Raw genomic sequence first — 22,538 nt, forward strand, 5'->3', positions numbered from 1 at the left:
GATGGCCTGTTTCCCCCATTAGAATATAAGTTCCTTGAGCAAGGATGACTTGGTTTGCTTGGACTGGTATCCCCCAAGGCTCAGCATAATTACCTGGCACAAAAGATTAATAAAATGCTTTATATACTTAACTTTCTGGATTACTTTATAAACGACATGCTCAGTTTTCTCATTTGTAAAATAGGACTGGACTAGATGCCCTCCTAAATTTCTTTCCAATTCTAAACCTCCAATCCTTTTTTTATTCACCCTGTAGTTTTTTTTTTTAAACATGGTAGGTTTTCCCAGTGAAGAACAATGATTTCACAAAACTTTTTATGGACCATAACAATTATGTAAAACAAGCTTCTTTCAGATCTTTTGATATTTTCGAAGTTGCGCAGCACAGGGTAATAGTAGGAGTTCTGGAGGTAGATCCCAAAGACATAGAGTCCTGGCCCTTTATTTACCATCTGTACTGCCATGAGCACACCCATTCCTTCTGTTTCAGGCTAGAATCTTTAGATTGTAGGTTTTAAAGGTAGATGGGATCTAGAAAGTTCAGAGGTTCCCCTCCTCATTTTATAAATATGAAAACCGTGGCCAGATTACGGCACAATAACTCTGTGGATCAGTGCCATGTATAACTGAGAGAGACAGAAGCACAAGTGCCAGTCATCTATCCAGACACAGCCCCTTTCTCAGAGCACAACTGCCACCCCTTTCTTTCCTGTGCACGTCACTGCACTGCTTTGGGACCTTTAGCCACCCTCAATCCACTCTTATCATGTTCGAAAAGAAGCAAATGTTAAGACTGTACAACTGCTTTATTCTGGATTCAGGAGCATGCAAGAGAAGGTCTACAGCTTCCTTGGAGGCTCAATTCTAGAGGTTCTCTATTGGCTGGTGGGGCCAATAAGGATAATTCTTTTTGTCCAGTCTGGTGTGAGGGAAGGCTTGGTTCAAATCCTCAACGGTCATCTGTTCAAAAGGAATTATATTCTTGATCTTGTCCATCTAAGAAAAGAGAAAACACAAGAAACAGTATACCAGTGAGCAAGAACAACAATCAAAGGCCAGCGAATTCTTTTAGATGAGAGGAATGACAGAAGGAAGATGGAAACAGTTATGAACAAGAGCAATGTGAATAATATTTACGTCTTTCTGAAGTTCTGCAATCCTAGCATTTGAAGCTTTCACAAGTTCAGCACCAAATTTTGCCTTTAAGAGATAGATAAATCATCATTTAAAAACCAGATAATGTCCAACATTGCCCCAAACCTGAGATTTTCTAGCTTCCTTGTACCAGGCTTTTAGTGCTAAAGCAGACACAACTTATCTATAAATTAGGGACAATATTTTCATCATGCTTTTTGCAAGGAAATTAAAAAAAAAAAATCTCAAAGCACTAGTACGACAAATGTACCAATATGTTTAGAAGGATTGTACATATCTAACCTATATTGGAGTTACTTGCTGTCTATTGGGAGGGAGAAAAATTTGGAACTCAAGGTTTTGCAAGAGTGAATATTTAAAACTATCTTTGCATGTGTTTTGAAAATAAAAAGCTTTTATTAAAAACAAAAAAAACCCCAAAAACTCAAAGCATTGTAGAAATGTGAATTATTTTTGTCTGTAAAATTATGAGCTTAACTAATTTTAATTATTCAAAAGTTGAGCTGAATGGTAATCTAGCCTTCAAATAGGAAAACTCCTCCAGGAACATCAAACAGAAATGTAAGCAGACTTTTCAAATGTCTGAATTTTAAGACTCCAACACTAATGCAAACACAAGCAACCTAAAAGTCATATATTTGGGTGGCATTTTAGTCATATTCTAAACTTTCAAGGATACAGAGATTCACTCAGTTCTAGCTAAGATTTGACTTGGGTCACTCCACCTCAGTCCAGACACTCAGATACTACACATTTACCAAATTTAGGGCAATTCCACAAAATTGAATAATTTTAAACACTTACATCTTCCTGTTCTTCAGCATCCACTAGGGCAGTATATTTATCTTCTGGAACAGGAATCTTTAGCTCATTGTACTGAAAATACATGAATAGAATGACAGTGAGAGCCTGTACAATTGGTAGTCCAGAAAAGGTTCACAGCAGCCAGTCCATATAGATATTTCTCAAAAAAACAAAAAGCCCAAAGCACTATCTCTGAGGTTGAAAGACTTGGGTCCAAACTGCATGTTTGATCTTGGACAAGTCAGTTACACTGTGCCTTGGTTTTATAATCTGTAAAAAATTCAACAATGAAAAGTGACTAATTTTTTAAAAAAGAAGACCAAGAAAGAAAGGCAATTATAGAATGGAAGAAAACCAAAGTCATAGATGCAGGAAGTATACAGACCTATATTTTAAGTCTAATCTCACCTCTCACCCTATGCAGTCTACCTCTGTAAACCTCAGATGGTCAAGCAGTCTATGCTCAATCTACAATGATGAGGAACTCAAGAGCCACATGAAGCAATCCATTCCAGTTTTAGGCAGCTTTAATTCTTACAAAATTCTTTTTTAAATATGAAATCAAAACCTTCTTGTAATTTTTACCTCCTAATTCTGCTGCCTGCAAATACAAATAACAAATCTAATCATTTTATTACATGGCAGCCCTTCAAATACTGAAGGCAATTCAAACCTATTTTCTATGTTTCAAATGAAGAGATAACCCTTCTTGAAATGAAAAATCCTGTATATCTTGTACATTCCCAAACGATACCATTCTTTGCCTTTTTGTCCATCATCCCTCTCTCTCACACTCATCTTCACTCTCTTCCTATCTACTGATTGCTTTCTTATAAAGTGTTTGCTCATGTCTTTCACAAGAAAAGTCCCTAGATTTGTCTATCTCTGCTGTTTATCATCCTCTCTCTCTCTTCCCTTTTGTGACTAAACCTGAGAAGACCATCTACAGTTAGGGCTTCAACTTCTTTTCTTCTCTCTTAAGGATCTGCAATCTGGTTCCTGATTTTAGGATTAAATTGAAGCAATCTCTCTTCAAAGCTACCATTACCAAATTTCAATCCTCATTCTTCTTAATCTCTTTATAGCCTTTCATACTGAGAAGAGGGTCAATGATACTCTTCTACGTTTTCAATCAGAGACTGTGAAACTTAATCAACTTTCCTGGTTCTCTAAACTCTTTTCTGATCTCTAGTCTCAAATTTTCAACTTCCTGTACTCAATTAACTCCAGTATCTCCCTATTAAATCTAGGATCAAATGTAAAATCCAGTTTGGCTTTTAAATCCCTTCATATCCTGTCCCTACCTTTACACTCTTTTAAAACCTTAGTACCCTCTGAAGTCATTAACAATGACCTCCTTGCTGTTCCTCTAACTAGACACTCCAACTCCATGTATTTTTTTTTTTTTTTTACCATCTGTCCCCCATGCCTCCCTCTTCATCTGTTTCCTAGCTAACTTGACTTTCTTCTGGATAGTTAAAATGTTCCCTTCTACAAGCAACTTTTCCTGGTCTTCCTTAATGGCAGTGCCTTCTTGCTAGGATTTTCTCCAATACTGAACATAGCTGTATTCATGCCGTCTACCTAATTAGAAAGTAAGCCCCTTGAGTTTTTGCCTTCTTTTCTATCTTGAGCACTTTGCACAGTGCTTGGTACATCGAGGTGCTATGTTCACTGACTTGACAGCTGTCACTTCAGCCTCTGAGTTTTTTCTTCTTCAAGCTAAATATCTTCAGTTACTTCAACCAATGATTTTTTTAGTTTCCCAACAACTAAGTTAATAGTCTGTACAAAGAGAAACAAGGAGTATGGCTTTATTGATTTGTTTCTGCTTCTAAGTGACAGTGATGTAAATAAAACTAACTTTCCAAACTGTTACCAGTTTTCCTGTTTCCTCAATTAATATGAAGACGTGTCAATGAAGTTTTAATGGCGACCTTACCTTCTTCTCAAACTCATCCACAAGGCCAGGCTTGGCTATATTCTGCTTGTAATAAGCCCAGTTGATTACTTGTGGCTTCTCAGGCAGAGCAGTCAATCTTCCCAGAAAGAAAAGCAAAAGTTAGAACTGATACACAGCAACTAAAGAAAATTTATGTTTCCTATTCTCTTGTATAAGTCAGCCTAAAAATACTACCACACCTGGTCAGATCACAGAGACCACAGATGCATAAACTCTTTAGCTTTCTCTCAGTAAGAAAGGGAAAGGGCACTTTTATATCATCCCATTACTCTTTTTAGAGTCTCTTCTACTTACCTGTTAGTAAGATATTCATTATGGGATTTCAAGGCATTAGCAATGGCTTTCTGGTTTTTAGGTATGATTTCCCCAAATGCTGCCCAATCAATAGCTTTCAAAGCAAGTTTTCGTCCAGCCATCTTGGAACTGTGGGAAATAAAAAAAAAAAAGGTTAAAAAACAAAAGTGCACATAATGATGTAATGAATATAAACTCTTTGAGATGGGGGGTTTTATCTTTTTGTGTTTTTATTCCCAACTCTTAGCATAAAGCACAAGGTATGGATATAATAAGTGATTTATCTAATAATTCTAAGTGGGAAGAAGGCCATTCAAAGTTTTGGGAAACAGCATCTGGAATTTTGTTACCTAACATGTACTCATTCGATATTTAACAATAATTTCCAGTTGTAAATTTATGATTCCGTGAAGAGGACTTATTTAGCCAGATCAAGAGAATAAGAGAAACATGGCAAGGGATCATTTCTGGAGACAGTAGAACAAGAAAAAAAATAAGATTAAGATTAAACCTTATTAGGAGGAACTGATGTCAAATAAAAGGCTTCTCCTGAGGGAGAAGGTGAAAAGTACAGGGCTTTCTTAAAAAAGAACGTAGTGCAAGCTTCTTTCAAAAAAAAAAAGAGTATTCCATCCTTTTTTGTCTTTCATGTACTTGAATGGGTTCAAGGGAAGTCTGCTGGGAGTAAGGGACAGCTACATAAAATCTTTAAAATACTCTGGAAAGCAGAGCATAGGAAAGGACTTGCATGAAGAAAAGCACCTCAGTTTTCAAATCCCTTAGTCCACAGGCATGTCACAGTCTTAGAGTTAAGCTATGCAGGAAAGAATTCGGGGGCTGGAAGCAGGCGCTCGCCCAAGGTCACACACCAAGCCAAGCCCGGCCTCTGCTGCTTTAAGCTTTCACTGACCCTTGTCTCCCAGTCCTGGCTGACAGGTGGAGCCCGGGAGCGCGGGAAAATGCGCAGCGCTCCCTCAAACCACACCGCAGAGACGCCGGTGCGCATCATGGGGGGCACGGGCGGGGGGCTCCTGGGGAAGCTGCAAATGCCAAAGCGAGCGAGGGCGAGGAGTAAAGGAGAAAAAGGATCGACCACAACTCACCTTCAGCGACCGCGGCGGCGTACAGCTCGGGACAGAAAGCAACCGGAAGAGCGTCACCGGAAATCGCCTTCCAACCAATCACTTTATGGAAGAGGCTCGTCTTCCGTTAGCCGAGACCAATGGGATAGCAAAAGGGTCCCAGAGACCCCGCCCCCCGGGAATGGGGGAGTTCCCGGCTCCGGCTGGGGCGCGGCCCCCTCTTTCCTCTGCCGTTGGGCCGGTCCGGCTCTCCCCGCCTCAGAATGGGAATGGGCCGGCCCGGGTATGCGCGGGCAGGAGGGGTCCAAGATGGCTGAAGTGGACTCGACGGTGGGAGGGGGCGGCCTCGGGGACTGCCGCGTCCCGGCCAGTGCCAGCCCCCGCAGCTCCTCCTCCTCCGCCGCCGCCGCCTCCGCGGCTTCCTCTCGCGGCCACGGCCGCCTAGCTGCCGCCGCCACGGCCTCAACTCTGTCATCAGCGCCGCAGCCTCCGTCGCAGCCCGGGCCGGGGCCGCCCGAGCGGGCGGGGGGCGCCGGGCGCTGGGTCCGACTCAATGTGGGTGGCACGTACTTCGTAACCACCCGGCAGACGTTGGGCCGGGAGCCCAAGTCTTTCCTGTGCCGTCTCTGCTGCCAGGAGGACCCGGAGCTGGACTCCGACAAGGTGAGCCCCGGCCGAGCCCCCGGCCCTCCCTCCGGTCACGCCCTCCTCCCCCGCTCCCCCCGGCTCCTCCTCAGGGCCCCTCTGCCATTCTTTTCCTTGCCTTGGTCCCCCCACGGCCTGCCTCCTGCCGGACAGCCCGTTATACACTGCCTTCCACCGTCAGCCTCTCTCGTTCCCCACGCTTCTCCGGCCCTTTCTTCTTCCCCTTGGCTAATGTCCCTGAAGCCCCCTCTCCAGTGGGCCTGTCCGGAAGCATTTAGGCGACCGCCGCTCTGTGCTCTGTATACAGAGAAAGGTCAGACAAACGCAGCAAGCCCTGCCTCCGGGAGGGCACAGCCTCACGGGGGGAGCACCTGCAGACACACGGACGGGCCAGTGGTTCACGGAAATAAAGCGGGAGGGCGTCAGCCTGAAAGGGTGGGGGCAGGCTTCGTGCAGAAGGGGCGGGGGGTTAGCTTCAGATCATCTGGGTATGGGGGGCGGCCAGAGAAAACTCCTGGAGCTGAGCGTGTCTTGTTTACGGAACAGCCGGGACCCCGTGCCATTGGATCAAAGTCTGTGCGGTGGAGATTGAGGGGTAAGAATTCTGCAGGGGTAGAGGGACAGCTTTTTGTATTTGATCTTAGAAGTGTGGGCGGCCCTGGCGTTCTTTGAGGAGGGAGGTGACATTAGAGCTGAACTTTAGGTAGATCGCCTGAGTGGCCGAGTAGAGGATGCATTGGGGTGCAGAGTTTGGAGGCTGGCAGACCCATCGGCATACAGTTGCAATACATCAAGCGAGAGCTGCGGAGGGTCTGCTCTTGGGTGGTGGCAGTGTCAGGAGAAGGGGGCATATATACCAGAACCTGACAGACATTTGCAACAGATTGGACATGGGGTTGAGAGAGAAAAGTGGAGGATAACACAGGTAGGTTACTAATAGGGAAGTTTGGAATTGGAGGAAAGAGAAACTCCTTCCCTGTGTCTTAGGCTGCTGTATCAGCTCTTTCTCCTCTTCCCTTTCCTCCAGGTTCCCACCTCAGCCGATTCTCTTCCCTATAGCTCTGGCTTCATTTCCCAGCCACTCCCCTGACCCCTCAAAGGTGGTGCCTACAATGCACGCATCCACTTACCCCAGGATGCTGCTGCACCAGACAGTCCTCATGTCACATGAACACAGGTATATTTGGCTGGATGGGGAATCATAACCTGAGTTAGAAATCTAGGCCTGCTGTTTGCTTTGAGGAAAGGCAGAATCTCTTGGGTCATAGTGTTCTTACAGTTTAAAAAAAAAGGGGAGGGTTTAAATAAATGATTTCTAAAAGCCATTCAAGTTTTAAATCCCATGATCCTGAATCCTTGCTTGTCATCTGTTTTTTTTGTTTTTTTGATTATGAAGAGTATAGCCTTTTCCTTAAAAGAGGTTCACAGTAAATTGTTTCTTCCTCCCACTCCTTTCAGAAAACTTTTCTCCTCAGAGCACTGCTGCCATCCCATCCTTGATACTTGGAAACTAATTCTCTTCTGGATCCCCTTCCTTCAAATGGACTTCACCTTTCTCTATCCCTTCATATTCATCTTCCATTCTTGCTCTCCTCTAAGCAGTCTCCCTGTTTACTGTTTCCTTTCTTGCTGCCTACAAACCTGCCCATGTCTTCTGTCTTTTTATGTTAGATTCCTCTAAAAACTGCCTATATTCATTTAAGTTTCTATCCCTCTCCTTTTTTTAAATCTTTTTCACTGTGACTTCTGATCCCATTATTGAACTGTTCTCTCCAGAGTTATATCTCTTCCTTAACTATCCAAACCAGTGGCTTTTTTCAGTTCTTAAACTTGTATTCTGCATATTAATCATATTCATCTCTTTGGGGTTCTGCTCTCTTTGTTCTTCTCCAGCTTATCTAACTACATCTCAGTCTCTTTTGCTTCATCGTCTCTCCTCTCTCTCCCACCTTTCCCCCCTCTCTCTTTCTCCTCCTCTTTCTCTTTCTTTCTCTTTCTCTCCCTCTTTTCTTCCTTCCCTTCCTCCCTCCTTCCCTCCCTTCCTTCCTCCTTCCCTCCCTCTCTCTCCCTCTCCCCCTTACCCAAACCAACTGTTCCAAAGTGTTGTCTAAGGCCATCTTTTCTATACTCTCTCACATACTAATCTCCTTGGTTCCTATCAGTTCAATTATCTCCATGTAGATGGTTCCCAGAAAGATATATATGCATGTGTGTGTATACGTACATGTGTGTGTACACAGGTATGTATGATAGTTGTTTAATATATGACAGTATTGACAGTGCTGTATAATTGATTGATCATTCCCTCCCTTTTGCACACATAGTAAACTTAGAGCTGAAATTGGAAAGGTTCTTAACAAATAAGACTTAAGGTGGTGATTCCCAATCTCAGATCTAATCTGGGTTAGTGATCTATTTCTGTATCAGAATCATGAATAGTACAGCTAGAAGAGACCTAAAAAAAATCTAATTTATTCTCTTCATTTTATAGAAGAGAAAATTGAACCACAGTAAGTTGAAGTCATTTGTTCAAGTTTACATAGCAAGTTAGTAGTAAAGTTAAAATTAGAACCTAGGTATTATGATTCCTAATAAAGATATTTTCACTAAATCTAAATATAGTCCTAGGTTGGTATATTTAGATTGGGAAAAGAAAAGAATAAAGAAATGTATTATCCTTCCTAAGTTATGAAGTAGAAGTCTAGATATTCACTTTGGGACTTAATGGTCAGATAATATATGAAGAATGGAAAGTGGGAGCAAGGTTGGGATCTCTGGCTAGGAGGATTGACTGCAGGCATTTATGTATTTCCCTGACTCTAGTTCACTTTCATCAACAAGAGGAAGGGATTAGTGGAAACCAAAGTCTTCAGGAAATAGTAATGTCATTGAAAGGAGGTTATTCCCTAAATGGAATGTAAAGTGGGAACAGGATAGGGGATGTGGAATCGCAGAATACTGATTCTCATCTCTAATTTTGAAGTGTAATTTAGTTTCTTCTATTACTTAATTTCCCTATTTGAAAATTCTTTCCAGATAGATTATGTGTAATAGACTATTATGTCCTAACGCTTTGGTATACCTTCTAACATCCAGCATGATTTCTTGCTGGAATTAGGTACTCAATAAATAGTTGCTTTGATTTTATTTTCTTAACTGAATGATAACATCTAATACTTCCTAAATGAACTAATGGTAATACCGGTTCTGTTTTTAAGATATTTGGGGAAAATTCCAAAGCCTTCTTTTTTCAAGCAGGTCTTTTTATTCAACTTAAATTTCCCTCATTGCAATATAAGTCAATTTTTTGTTCTTTTTTACATGGAGTAGACTTGGAGTGTCTAGCCAAAGCCTTGATTCTTCCAACTTTTCTCAGGGCATATGGTTGGATTGTGTGAGATTGTTATTGCCAAGCAAACATTACTTAGTATTGGTCTCAAGCTTAAAAAAATTTTAAAAACCTAGGCAAGGGTTTTCTTAAAATCAGGAAGATGACTTAGAAACATTGAAAAAAATTAAAAGTGTCCATCCCAGACAGATCCTATGGTATTAGCCTTTCTTCCCATGCTTTCTTCTAATGTATCTTTTAGAAGAATTTTTATTACCATCAGACATACCTACCCAGTATGTAAGCACATAAATGAAATATGTATGATTTTGAACTTTTATCGTGTAATTCAAAAGCTGTCACGCTACAGGATATAAATACACTAAGACAGATCTTAGTTTTCTAATCTCATATATTATAGTCTGTCCCTAAAAAAAAACCAAAAACAAAAAAAAACTATGCAATTGCCAAAGATTTAGGAGTTAAATCTGTTGTCTAGTCCTCATTAGGCTCTGTGAATTTTTAAAGTATCCTCACTACAATGGACCTTAGTTTTTCCTCATTAGTAAGATGAACCCATTCAGCTTTAACATTCAGTGACTTTGGAATCTTACTGAAATTTTTCTAACTGGTGAAGTGGATGGGCTTTGTGTATTGGCAGGAAGTTGAAATCCTTCCTTAGTTCATTTTAAAAGTTCTTGAGATACTATTCTTATACTTGATTGACAGGATGAGACAGGAGCCTATCTGATTGACAGAGATCCAACCTACTTTGGTCCTATTCTAAACTACCTCCGCCACGGGAAACTCATCATTAATAAGGAATTGGCAGAAGAAGGTAAGAAACCACTGCTAAAAAGGTAAGAACAGGTATTTTTCAGTTTGAGTTTTGTTATAATAGCTAACGTTTAATTATGGCACTTTTTGGTTTGCAAAGTGCTTTATATTATCTAACTTGATCAACTTTGAATGCCCTGTGAGTTATAGATTGACTCAACCTATCATAGCTCACACTTTGAGATAAATGTTCACTAAGTTTATGAGAAAGCAAGCAGGAAGTTGCTATTTATCAGATCTTATCTAAGGGAACACTTCTGTGTTTAGTCTTTCTCTTTAGTGGTAAAGAAAATACCTAATTATGTTTTCATATGGGTTTAAAAGGTTTCCCTAATTGCCATCTTTTTTTAAATAGTCCTTTCTAAATATGATCATATCCCCAGAAAAGTTCATTTGATGGTAGTAAGCATGAAAATTCACACTAAGCAATATTTTCCATTTTTACTTTAATGTGCCACTAAGTATGTATTAAAATAAAATCTTCAACCACTTTTTTTTTAGATTCTATTTCCTGTGGGAATACTGCAGTGTTGCATTTCCAATGTATTTTATTCTGAAAGTTCATTCTTTATTGCTGTATAGTTTTTAATTTTTGGTGAAGACAAGATTCTTTAGCTAAAATTTCTAAAATTGGCTCTCTTTCACTGAGAACATCTAGTAGAAGATTAGAGACTGCCCTTCAGTCCAACAGAGTCCAAATTTTTGGGCTTTGTTATGTGATGGGATTCTGAAAAATGTGTTCTAACAGATAGTCCTGATACATACTGCTAATTGATTCTAAGTTGTTCATCCTCACACTAAACACATTTTTCTCCAATTTTATTGTTCTGGCAAAAATGGAGAGCCTTTCTTTTGGTTGGTTGATTGATTAGATTTTTTAATCCATCAAATACTTTCAAGTCTGAATGCATGAAAGATCTTTTCTCCCTTTTGGACAATATGACAGATTTAAAAATTATCTCTTTAGCCATCTGTTTCTGGAAAGATCAGGATTTGTCCAGGATGAGAGTAACTAATAATAGTCAGTACAAAGCACTTTTAGAGTTTGCAAAATATTTTATAAATCTCTCATTCTGTCCTCAAAACAATCAAACCATGGGACATAAGTAATATAATTTTCTTCGTTTTATAAATGAGGAAACTAAGGCAAACAAGTTAAGCCACTTGCCCGGTCACACAACTAATAAGTGTCAGAAGCTGGATTTGAACTTACATCTTCCTGACTCTGAGTTCATCATTCTTATTACCTATCTGCCTCTAAAAACCTCAGGAATTTAATATATCTTCCATCTTAAATATGAGACACTACTTAATGATGGATTATAACAGAACTGTAAAACCTAGACCTCAAAAGCCATTTGGTCTAGTTCCCTCATTTTACAGATCTGGAAATGATGTTACCACTTGAGAAACAAATTTGAAAGGTAACGAGCACAAATGTGACATGATAGTAGTCAGTAGTAGTAGTAGGGAAGAAAGACTAAAATCTTAGAAAAACAAACAAAAGTTCATGAGCAAAGTTGAGTGAACAAAGCATTTTGTTTTGATTGCTTATTTTAGGTGTCTTGGAAGAAGCGGAATTTTACAACATTGCATCTCTTGTGCGACTGGTTAAAGAAAGGATACGGGACAATGAGAACATAACCTCACAAGTAATTTGTTTTAAACTTTTATGTGGAAAATGTCCCAAAGGACTACATTAGCAATTTCTGAGTGTGGAATAAAAAGGGTGATGTCCTGCTTAGAGAGAAAATAACTCAGCATACAGTCAGTCTACATGGAAATATATCTTAAGTCTTTAGAGACAGGTCAGGCACGGTCAAAAACACATAATTCTAAGACTAACCATTCAAAGTGAGGAAGTCAAGGGGGAAAAAAATCTGCATAGGAAAAGAAAGCCATCAAAAAAAACTCACCTGAAAGAAGGATGGATAATCACTTTTAATAATAGTAGTGCAGACCTCAAGGATCTTTAACTTTCAAGACCTGTTCCTACTGATGGAAAAACTTATTAGAGAGAGAGGGGGTGTGTGTGTGTGTGTGGGGGGGGGGGGGGTATGTGTCTATAGGGGGCTGGAGTATTTTCTAAATGGCACTTTCACAGGCATTACCATAGCCTTAAATTTTTTTTCTTTGTGTTATTGTGGTCATCCTGTAAATTGTTCTCCTGGTTCTGTATACTATATATGTATCTTTCTGGTTTTCTCTTGATTTGCTACATCCTCTTATGGTGCAATAATATTTCACTAATTATGAACTACAATTTAGTTAATGGTTCTCCAGTTGTTGGCAACTCACTTTGTCTCCAAATCAAGCAGAGTAATTTCTTTCTTCAAAGTTAAACATTGGTCATAAACACATTTAATTATATTTACTTAATTGCCAGAGATCACAGTATAAGACAAAAGAAGGGAATAGCAGAGGTTGAGATGGATAGAAAGTATTATGGAAACTATGAACATCAGCTTAGCCAGACTTCAGGATAGTGGAGGAAAGAGGGGCCTGATATGCAGTATTCCATGTGTCACAAGGAATCAAATATGACTGAAACACAGCAGATATGCAAACACTTTGATCCCAAATTGATTTGTCTTAGGGTAGAGCCTTCACTTATAATTAAAATGCACCTTTTTCTCCTCAATGCCTCTAGCTGATTGTTATATTAGAGCAAAGTTCTATTGTTGTCTACTATTGTTTTTTTCTGGCCAGGTGAATTAAAAGTTGTCTCTTTCCTGGCCAAAGATGAATCAGACAGTGAATCTATGTATCAGATGTTTTCTTTTGTAAAGTAACAATCTTTACTATTTGTGATAGGTAAATAATGAATGTTATTATCAAGATTTTCAAAAATTTTAATGATCATATTTCAGTGTAATCGATTTTCTTAGTAATTCTTTGTATTTTATGCATGTAAAAATATTCTGAGGCTTTACCACACTTCTATCCCAGGGATCCATGAAACTCAGAAAAAGCTAAGAACCCTCCAGTCTCTTAGGTGCCCCATCACTTTCAGTAATGCTTTCCCAAAGAACTCTCAAAAGCTTAGCTCAGGATTCTGATGTTATAGTCAAGTTCTTTGGAGGTTTTCCAACCATAGTAGCTTAACATTTCCCTATTACCTCATTCTGGGGAGCATTATATTATTTCTGTTGAGATCAGGAAAGTAAATTATTTTTCCACGTTTTAAAAGTTTCATTAGAGGTTGAGTTAGTATAACCTAAGAGAGAAATATAGTGGCCTTTTTAAGTCCCTAATATATGACTCAAAAAAATCTGTTTTTATTTATTATTTATTGATTGTAGGGTCCAGTGAAGCATGTATACAGAGTTCTGCAATGCCAAGAAGAAGAACTTACACAGATGGTCTCTACTATGTCTGATGGTTGGAAATTTGAACAGGTAATAGTTTGGCATCTTGAATTTTATATGATGTATCTGTCTAGATGCTCAAATTTTTCCTACACTTCCTCAGTTCTGTTGATATCCTGGTGATATAATTAGATCTGGGCTGTGTCTTTTTGCACAGAAAGAGAAAGTAGAGCCCTGAGTGTTTGAAAGATTTGCTGAATCAACCAGTAAGCACTTTTTAAGTACCTATTATATGCCAAGCACTGTGCTCAAGAAATTGTAAAAACAAACAAATAAACAGTCCTTGTCCTTAAGAACTTCATGGCCTAATAATGGAAACAAATGAGTATCTATATATGACATATACAAATCAAATATTAGATCACAGTATGGGGAAGGCACTAGCAATTGAACAGACAGAGTTAGGGTAGAGGGGCAAGAAAGGCTTTCTTTGGCAGGTAATCCTTGAGCTGACTAAGTTTCCTCTCATCCCTAGAAAAAAAGGAAAATATTTTATTTACTATACTACTTTCATATAGACAATGGGATTATTTTTTTCTTTCTCATAATCCCAAGTATTAAACATTTAACTAGTGCTCTGTTCAGTAAAACATGTTAGTTGCATACAATGTGAAAGGGTTTAATTTTATTGAAAAATCTTTAGTTTAGTTTAGTCAGTCTACAGGCATTTGTCAAATGTCATATTATGGACCAATCACTGATGCAATGAGAATATAAAAACAAATGAGAAACTGATAAGTAGTTTATATACATTTTTTGAGGAAATGAACATTGTGTGAGAAAAGGAAACAGTATGTATAGAGATGTTTACAAATCAAGCTTTTCCTAGGTAAGGGTTATAAGGCTCATTTTGAATGATTCTTGTGGTTCTGTAGAAGCCATTCAATGCCAATCCTTTGAAGTATGTCAGAAACTTACTGGTTTTTTTCCTTAAGGTGGCAGAATTGTCCAACTTTACCAGCCTCTCTCAGAACAAAAAACTATTTCTTAGAATGAAGTGAACAGAGAGAATTATTTTGTATGCATCACACTCGTTTTCAAGTACAGCTTATCAGGCATGATTATTCAATTACCAAAATGTCCATTTTTCTTCCAAAACAAAATTTTCTTAGTTGAGCTAACTGTACCCTTGAATTAATTCAGTGATCCTTCTCTCCACTTCTAGAATTATTACACTTAACTTTTCCTTCCATAATCAGTTCTGTTTGGGGACATATCAACTTTATTAATTTTCTGTTAAAAATTTCTTAAGCATCTATTATGTATAAAGTTGTGCAAAGCACTAAGGAAGATAAAAATATTCTTAAAGTCCTTGCCAGACATATTTAACAATCACTTTTTATTGTACCTGCTAGTACAGAGAATATATGAAGAAGCATAATGTGAAATGTCTAGGAAAATAGACTGAAATCATATGTGAGTCATTAAATGTCAAAGTTGAGGAGTTTATATTTTATCCTAGAGGGATTAGGAAGCCCTGAAATATTCTCAAGCAGAGTTATGATCAGGCCTGTATTTTAAGAATATTAAGTTGATTGATGAAGGAAGAAATTGGAAAAAGAGAAGCCAATTATTGCATAAGTCCTGTCAAAAGTTATTAACAACCTGAAGCAGGGCAGTGACTATGTAGAGAGAGATGCAAGAGATGTGAAGTTTAAATTATCAAGACTTAGTAGCTGACTGGTTCTGGGAGGTGATTTTGAGTGAAGAATTGAGAATGATTCCAAAGTCATGAACATCAATGGCTGGAAAGGTCGTATGCTCCAACATAAATAGAGAAGTTTGGAGGAGGATCAGGTTTAGGGGTAAAGATGGTGAATTCCATTAGAATCATGTTGAATTTGAGATACCATTGAATACCAAGATGGAATTATGTAGCAGGGAATTGATGATATGGAACTGGAGCTCAGGATACACTAGGGCTAAATATATAGATGTGGAATCCTTTGTATAAAAATAGTTATGAATTCGTGACAATCAATGAAGAGAGGGAAATAGAAAGCAAAAACTTCTCTATGGATCTTTTTCTTTAGGAAAGGTGTAATAAAAAAAAGAAAGAAAAATCTTCTTTGAAACCCTCTGAAATCTGATTTCTGACCTTATAATTTAAATAATATTGCTCTCTCCAAAATTACCAAAATTATTAGCCTTTTTATCACTCCTCATCTACTTGATCTTTTTTCACTCTTTAACCACATTACCACTCACTCTTTGTGAAGACTTTCCATGTCTGATCACTTCTGTAGTCTCTTTTATTAGTTCTTCATCTAAGTCACAACCATTAACCATAGGTGCTTCCCAAAAGACAATCTCCTGCGCCATCTTCTCTTTTTGTTTTGTTACTTTTTTATTTGTCAATTTCATTAGGTCTCATTGATTGAAGTATCTATGCCAGTTCCAGATCTGTTGAGACCTAATCTCTATTACCAGCTGCCTCTTGGGCATTTCAAATTGGATATCCTGAAGGTGTCTCCAACTTAAGGTGTCCAAATCTTTCAACCAGAACCATCCCCTCTTCCAAACGCCCCTATTTCTATTTTCACTCAGGATCTCAACCTCTGAGGCCATCTTCAGTTTCTCTCTTTCTCTTTAGTATCTAGTCATTTGCCATATCTGACTATTCCTTTCTCTTGCATCTGCCCCATTTCTTGCTTACTACCTAGTTGAGGATCTCATCCCTTCTCATTTGGTATTACAAATAGTCCTCTCAATCAGTAAATCCAGTGGCCTCTTATCACTTCTAGGAACAAATAGAAACTCCTCTTCACAACCTGGCTACCTCCTGTCTTTTCAATCTTTTTAACACATTACTTCCCTCCACAAACCCTATGGTCCAGTTTTATTGATTTACTTTTTATTCTTCATACATGCTGCTCATCCCCTTTTTCCTTATCTTTCCTCTATATCTGCAGTGCTATTTCCTCCTAATATGTTCCTCATAGACTCCCTGGCTTCCTTTGAAACTTGGCTGCAATGGCATCTTCTTCTAGGACTTCTTAGTTGCTAATACCTTCTCCTTTATGGCTTCCTTCCCTCTATTCTCTTTCGTTAACTTGCACTTATTGATTCATGTATACATTGTCTTCCTATTAGAATGTAAGGTTCTTGAGGACAGAGACTATTTGCTTTTTCTTTGTATCTCCCAGTGCTTATTATCACGGTGCTTGGTATAAAGTAAGCACTTAAATGCTTGTTGATTGATGTGAAACATTCTTCTAAAGAAAGATATTACATATTAGCTTTATTATTTTACTCTGAGATGGAGAAGGCAAAATATTAGGTGAGCAGTCTTTTTCAGTCCCAGCACTGCTGTGGAATCAAAGTTTCCTAACTCTCAGCCTAGTGTGTCTTAATCAGTTGCCTTGTTTCCAGGCTCAGCTTCTCCCTACTGATAGTTTCCTGCTCAAAATATAATTCACTCTAAAACTTGGAAGCACATTAGTTTCTGGGTCAAAGATTTACTTGGTACTTTCCAGCTCTCATCTTAGCTGTTTCTGTAGTATACTTCTTTTTGAATACTTCCCCTATCAGTTCTGCACATAGAAGTTTTGACTGAAGATAATAGCTATTATCATTCATAGTTTCTCACAAAAATATTTTTTGTTTCATTCCTTATTGTTTAATTTGGCATTGATAATATGATTTTTAATTATTAGGATTGTATTTCTATTGTTCCTGCCTCTCCACCCCCCCCCCAATTCCCAGTTTTGTATTTGTTGGCTTCATTGGAGACTATTCTCTGATCAGCTACAGAGTTTCTATTATCAACATAGTGACTTGAAATGCCAGGAGTTCTTTATCTTTTAGAGGAAAAGCTGTGATATATGCTCCTAAAGATGGAATATTCTTGTTAAAAGTTTATGTTGGATTTTGCTGAATAGATACACCCATGAGGGTTATGTCAGAAGATAGAAAAATGAATCTTGACTTTGTATATTCATTCTGCCCTTCTTTCTTTTCTCAGCTAATAAATATTGGATCTTCCTATAGCTATGGAAATGAGGATCAGACAGAATTTCTCTGTGTTGTCTCCAGGGAGCTAAATAACTCTACTAATGGTATTGTCATAGAGCCTAGTGAGAAGGCAAAGGTAAGAAACTTGGTCACTGGGGGAAGGAAAATTGTTCCTGATTCTACCCTAAATCTGTCAAGGTCTTTAGCCTTAATTTGCATTTATCACTTCTCCTATTTCCTGCTAGCATTGGTTTTGCATTTTTACCTGCATTATGGTTCCTCAATTTTTTTTAGACTAAACACTTGGACTTACTATTGAATGAGGAGTGAAGACTTATAATTAGAAATTATGAATTTGACAAAGTAAAATGGGTTGTTGTTTTTTTTTTTTTCAGTTCTTTAAATAAGAGTCAATTAAAAACAAAATTTCTGTTTAAATATTAAAAACTGACAATTCTGACATACTCATTAGAAAGCATCATACTTTTTTTTGAGTACTGATACTCTTTGAAATAGCACACTTAACTGTTTCCTCCATAGGAAATATCTTCATCTTTTTTACTTTTTCTCCTCAATTTTTGTTCTTATATTAATATATTAATTATACTTGTAATGGTTTATATAGCATGCCTTGAAGCTCAGAGACTGTTTCAGGAGAATTAGGTCAATTAAGGCATTGTATTTAGGCCAGATATTGACTTATTGGAATCTTCAAAAACTTATTTTATATATGTGCCTCTCTGTCCAGAGCAAAGAAAAAGAAAAGTTACCCTTCCTTCTGGTCTAGAGATCATTGCACATGCTGTACATAGATCTGACATGATGTTGGCATAAGGCCGTGCCACCTAGGTTTAGGGTCTCCTTAGACCCTGACCAGTCTGTTATAGCAAGTGATCAGAACTAGTTAATGATGCTTTCTTGAGAACATTTCTTCATGTAATGATTCTAAAAAAAAAAGGATGGTCAACAAAGGAATGGGCTGCCTTAATCCTGACCTTTGGCTTTAAAAATGCTAGATTTCCAGGGTAGATAAATGTTAGATTTCCTGCTCTGTAATCCACAGTTGAGCATCCTGAGACCTAGAGGGTAGCTTTGTGGTTGATGAAATTTGACTCTCTTTTTATATCATTGGTCTACAATCTCTATTAAATGATTGATTTCTTATGATGAATATACAAGAATTTTATCTTTCCCTAAACCTTGAAAGACCTAGTCTCTTAAACTAATAAAAATATCTCCCTACCCTAAAAATTGTTCTAAATCCATGGCATGAGCCATCATGAAAATTACTCTCAAAATTAAGGTCCCCAAGGCTATTATTGCTTCATCAACATGCAGACCTTAGACCTCATTTTGAATGGTTGATAAACAAGAAAATTTCAACCATAGTAGTTGGCAGGCTTGAAAACAGCTTGCCCATCAAATTGTTAAAGAGGTGCTTATATTCTATCCAGTGAAATCAAGGCTTCTGCTGCATCCTCCCCCTATATCCTGAGTAGTTAAACTGCTCCTCAGAGGCAGCTTTCTCTTTACATCAATTGGGCCTAGCAGTTTCATTTTAATAATAGGCTGAAACCAAAATTAAAATTTAACTCTTACCTTATCCTCTTTCAGATTCTTCAGGAACGAGGCTCTCGGATGTGAACTAAGAATCTGGATCCACTGAAGTCCTGGACATCTATTGGGTGGTCCGGCAGAGGATCTCTCCAAAGTTCAGCCTTGCTCTTGTACAGTAACTGTGCTGAGGCAAGGCAAAGCTGAACCTGGCTCACCAGTGGAGAATCATTCTGGCCAAAACCAAAGGATTCCCTCCCTCCTTCACTGTAGGAAACTTAAAAAGCAGATGAGACTCCTACCTAAAGAGTTCTTTTTCAGAAACCTGCCTTTGTTTTCTCAGCCAGGGCTATAACCAATCTTTACAACAGGTGTGCCAGATTTCTAGCTGGCATCTTTACCAGGATCTGGGGGAAGGGGAGGACGAGGACATATATAGCTAATCTGTACTCCATAGATGGCTGGATCAGGTGAAAGGCAGGATTCTTACCTGGGGTTGCCATGTTCTCACTCCAAGGGTTACTAAGTTGGAAATTTGCAGCTACTTGGAATCACTCTCTCCTTCCTCTCCCCCCAATCCCCCATTTTTTTAAACGGGTTCAGCAGATGCAAAGAAATCTAGCACAGATTGACAACAGAAAAACTTATTTTTAAAGGAAAGTTGATTTTTGACACTGAAACATTTCATCTTTGCTTTACATGTCAATTTCCCAGGTTTGGAGTTGGGTTCAAAATCAATTTGAGGAGAGCCTGGGATTAAAGAGTGATTGAGATTAAAAGATAAACTTGCTTACATTGTCTCACATCACTTAAACTTGCCATCTTCCCACAGGAGATGTGAATGGACCCATCTTTGGGTAAGAGGAATACTGCAGCTCCTTTTTCCTCGTATCCTGCAAGATCCCAAGCAGTCCGGCTGGTTTGGTTGGGATTATGAGTGCTTGCTAGCACTTAGTCTGGGGCGCTTCATGCTGCCTTGTTCAGCTTTGCCTTGCTTGCCCCTAATAGTGAGGATACTCCTAAGGCCCTGCTGTGTCCCCTGCATTTGGCTGTAGAAGGTGTGAGGCAGTCTTTTGTTCTGTACTCTAGCTGTCCAACAGGTAGGCTACTTAACCAGCAGATAAATGAAAGTTTCTATTTGAGTATTTCAGCTGCCTCTGCAGCCTCCCGCCACTCCCCATAGATTCTGTCTCCCTCTGCTGGTTTATGAGCTCCCTGGCAGTAGCTGGGGCAGGACTTGGCGGGAGGGGGAGAAGTTGCCAAAATCGTTGTGATGTTGCCTTGTGTTGTTGCAAAGTATTGTTGACTTCTGTGACTGTCTTTTTGGGAATGCCTTGAATGAACGTGCAATGTTTGTATATGCCTCTCTTGGATTTCTAATTTTAGCCAATAGGACTCATGGATGCTTCAGTGACTCTGTACCATACTAGTGTATGTATTTATTTGGATGGTAGTTTCTGAGGTCTTGCGCTTCTCCTATGCCTCCCTTGGACACCTGTCACTCCTCTCCCTACAGTATCATGTTGTCTAATCCCAAACTACTTGTTTGGCTAGGATGAGAAATTATACTAAAGTCCTCTGTTAGGCAGTAAGCAAAGGAACTTCATCTGGGACTGTTTCTGGCATTTCCAATTACTGTCTTTGAGTATATAAGAGGCCAAATATTCCTTCCGTTATCCCTGATGATGCACAGTGTATGGTGTTTTACTAAAGATATACACAAAATTCTCCTGGGAAGCATAAATTGGTATCAAGTTTCTGACTGAGTTGACAGGTTTTGGAGAGCACTTTCAGACCCTTTGCCACTCAGTTAACATGTTCCTAAGGAGAAGTTCTTTCTGTGGGACCAGGGCAAGTTTGGGACTGGCAATTTTTTGAAACTGTCCACTGCCAATTGCCTTTTGAACTTGTGATGGGCCATTGTTTAACTGGCCTAACTCTGTCAGATTACCTAGTCTGGTCCTTCTTTGTGCCCCTTTTCCTTTTGTATGATCTGGTAATTTGTATATCGACTGAACCTCAGTACTCCTTGGGGTATGTATGTCATTTATGCATATAAAACCAGGATTGGTAACATAAAACTCAGCCCTTATCTAGTACCTTTTCATATCAAAGAAACATCTAAATCAGAAGGCCTGTAAGTGCTGAAAACAGCCCCACAAGATATATTAACATCAAACTCTTTCAGAGGAGAAATGAACACAGTGTAAAGATAATAGGAAGGCTTGCTGTATTAAGAGAAAGTTGGGTAGATGTCAAAAAGGTACTACTTGGCTGTTAACCACAACAGGCATGTCACCAGAAGAAAGTCCTCATTTGGGGTCCTCTGCCTGAATTCTCTGTCTTTATCTTTGGGGCTTCAAATCCCTTGTTTGGGGATGTTATGAAATCAGACTATTTGAGGCATGTCCTAAGAACCAGCATCCTATGATAAAGACAATGGTTATGGGATACTCCAACCCAGCACCCAAGCCTAAGGACCTAAAACACAAGATTTCAAATGAGAAGAGTGACTGAGGGATTATCTGAACTGGCTCCTAATAGGTAAATAAACTAAAATTTGGTTTAAAAGCCCATCAAATGTCTTTAGAATTGACTGTTTCCCATTTAAGATTACTAAGAGATAGCTGCTACCAGGTGACTTGCCCAACCAGATGCTTGAGAAATTAAGTAGTGTGGGATGAGGTCCCTGCCCTCAGGGTTCTTACAAACCAATGTGTTATTTAGCAAATTTTCTTTGCTGTAGCCCAATACCATTAAAAATGTTTCCAAAAGTTTTAGAAATTAATCTTAATACCCTTCCAAATTCTAGAATTAATGCAACAGATGATTTGGTTGATTTGGTTTTTACAACTCAAGCTACAGTGAAAAAAGTATTTTATAGAGGCCCTTTATGAACCAAGTTTATGTGCTTGATTAAAGCACTCTCCCACAAGGAGAATTAGCCTTATCCTAGGAGACTTACCTATCAGCTTGATCCAGTTTCTCAATTTATCCAGTCTGGTCAGCTGTACTTAGCACAGCGACATTGAGAGATGCACCCTCTCTGCCATTTTGTTTCCCTGTTAGCCGACATGTGCTAATGAGATTATCGGGTCAGTGCAATGAAAGGGCTAGCATCTCCATAAGGAGGTTTCCTGAGCCTGGGTGTGGAAGAAGTGTTATTTTATTTTATTTTTTTTTTTGTTCCCAAAGTTCCTAAAAGTTCCCAAAGGCCTAATCTGTTTTTGTGGCAGTGAAATGGGGAGGGGGGGAGGTGTGGAAAGGCCCAACCTCCTCTAAAGTGTCTTCATTTCTGCACATTTTTAACTGATCTCAGGGGTGACATTGAAGTGCTGGGGAGGAGGGGCCAGAGATAACAAGAGAGAAAGAAAGGGGCAGCACCCCAGCAGGGACAAGACTCCCGTGCCCTCCAGTGTCACCTGCAATCCAGATGTGTGATACTGTACCTGTCACTTGTTGGTGCCCTTTGCTACTGTTAGTGTTTAACATTTGAAATGCTGTGATTTTTTTGGTCAATAAAGACAGTTAAAACAAATTTATGAATCATGCAA

General features: G+C 38.9%; 2 protein-coding genes across 2 annotated transcripts; one reads left to right on the forward strand and one right to left on the reverse strand.

The window, feature by feature from the left end:
• Positions 1–787: 787 nt before the first annotated feature.
• Positions 788–5,586, reverse strand: ATP5PD (ATP synthase peripheral stalk subunit d). Its single transcript, XM_003768478.3, has 6 exons — positions 5,320–5,586; positions 4,217–4,345; positions 3,902–3,998; positions 1,960–2,031; positions 1,138–1,200; positions 788–996 (listed from the first exon to the last, which is right to left on the reverse strand). The coding sequence occupies exons 2-6, from the start codon at positions 4,336–4,338 to the stop codon at positions 865–867; spliced, it is 486 nt and encodes a 161-aa protein (XP_003768526.1). The 5' UTR covers positions 4,339–4,345; positions 5,320–5,586; the 3' UTR covers positions 788–864.
• On the forward strand, positions 5,564–22,538 carry KCTD2 (potassium channel tetramerization domain containing 2). Its single transcript, XM_003768528.4, has 6 exons — positions 5,564–5,961; positions 10,001–10,109; positions 11,669–11,760; positions 13,411–13,506; positions 17,441–17,566; positions 19,045–22,538. Exons 1-6 carry the CDS (start codon positions 5,584–5,586, stop codon positions 19,072–19,074), a joined length of 831 nt encoding a protein of 276 aa, XP_003768576.2. The 5' UTR covers positions 5,564–5,583; the 3' UTR covers positions 19,075–22,538.

The sequence above is a fragment of the Sarcophilus harrisii genome, chromosome 4 (genome assembly GCF_902635505.1).
Source record: "Sarcophilus harrisii chromosome 4, mSarHar1.11, whole genome shotgun sequence".
Taxonomy (NCBI): Eukaryota; Metazoa; Chordata; class Mammalia; order Dasyuromorphia; family Dasyuridae; genus Sarcophilus; species Sarcophilus harrisii.

Excerpts from the sequence above, each read along its gene's own strand:
- ATP5PD (XM_003768478.3), bottom strand. The coding sequence starts at position 4,338 with ATGGCTGGACGAAAACTTGCTTTGAAAGCTATTGATTGGGCAGCATTT. Across the intron at positions 3,999-4,216 it reads AATGAATATCTTACTAACAG|ATTGACTGCTCTGCCTGAGA; the intron begins GTAAGTAGAAGA and ends CTTTCTGGGAAG. Across the intron at positions 1,201-1,959 it reads ATGCTGAAGAACAGGAAGAT|GCAAAATTTGGTGCTGAACT; the intron begins GTAAGTGTTTAA and ends TATCTCTTAAAG.
- KCTD2 (XM_003768528.4), top strand. The coding sequence starts at position 5,584 with ATGCGCGGGCAGGAGGGGTCCAAGATGGCTGAAGTGGACTCGACGGTG. Across the intron at positions 10,110-11,668 it reads TAAGGAATTGGCAGAAGAAG|GTGTCTTGGAAGAAGCGGAA; the intron begins GTAAGAAACCAC and ends TGCTTATTTTAG. Across the intron at positions 17,567-19,044 it reads AGCCTAGTGAGAAGGCAAAG|ATTCTTCAGGAACGAGGCTC; the intron begins GTAAGAAACTTG and ends ATCCTCTTTCAG.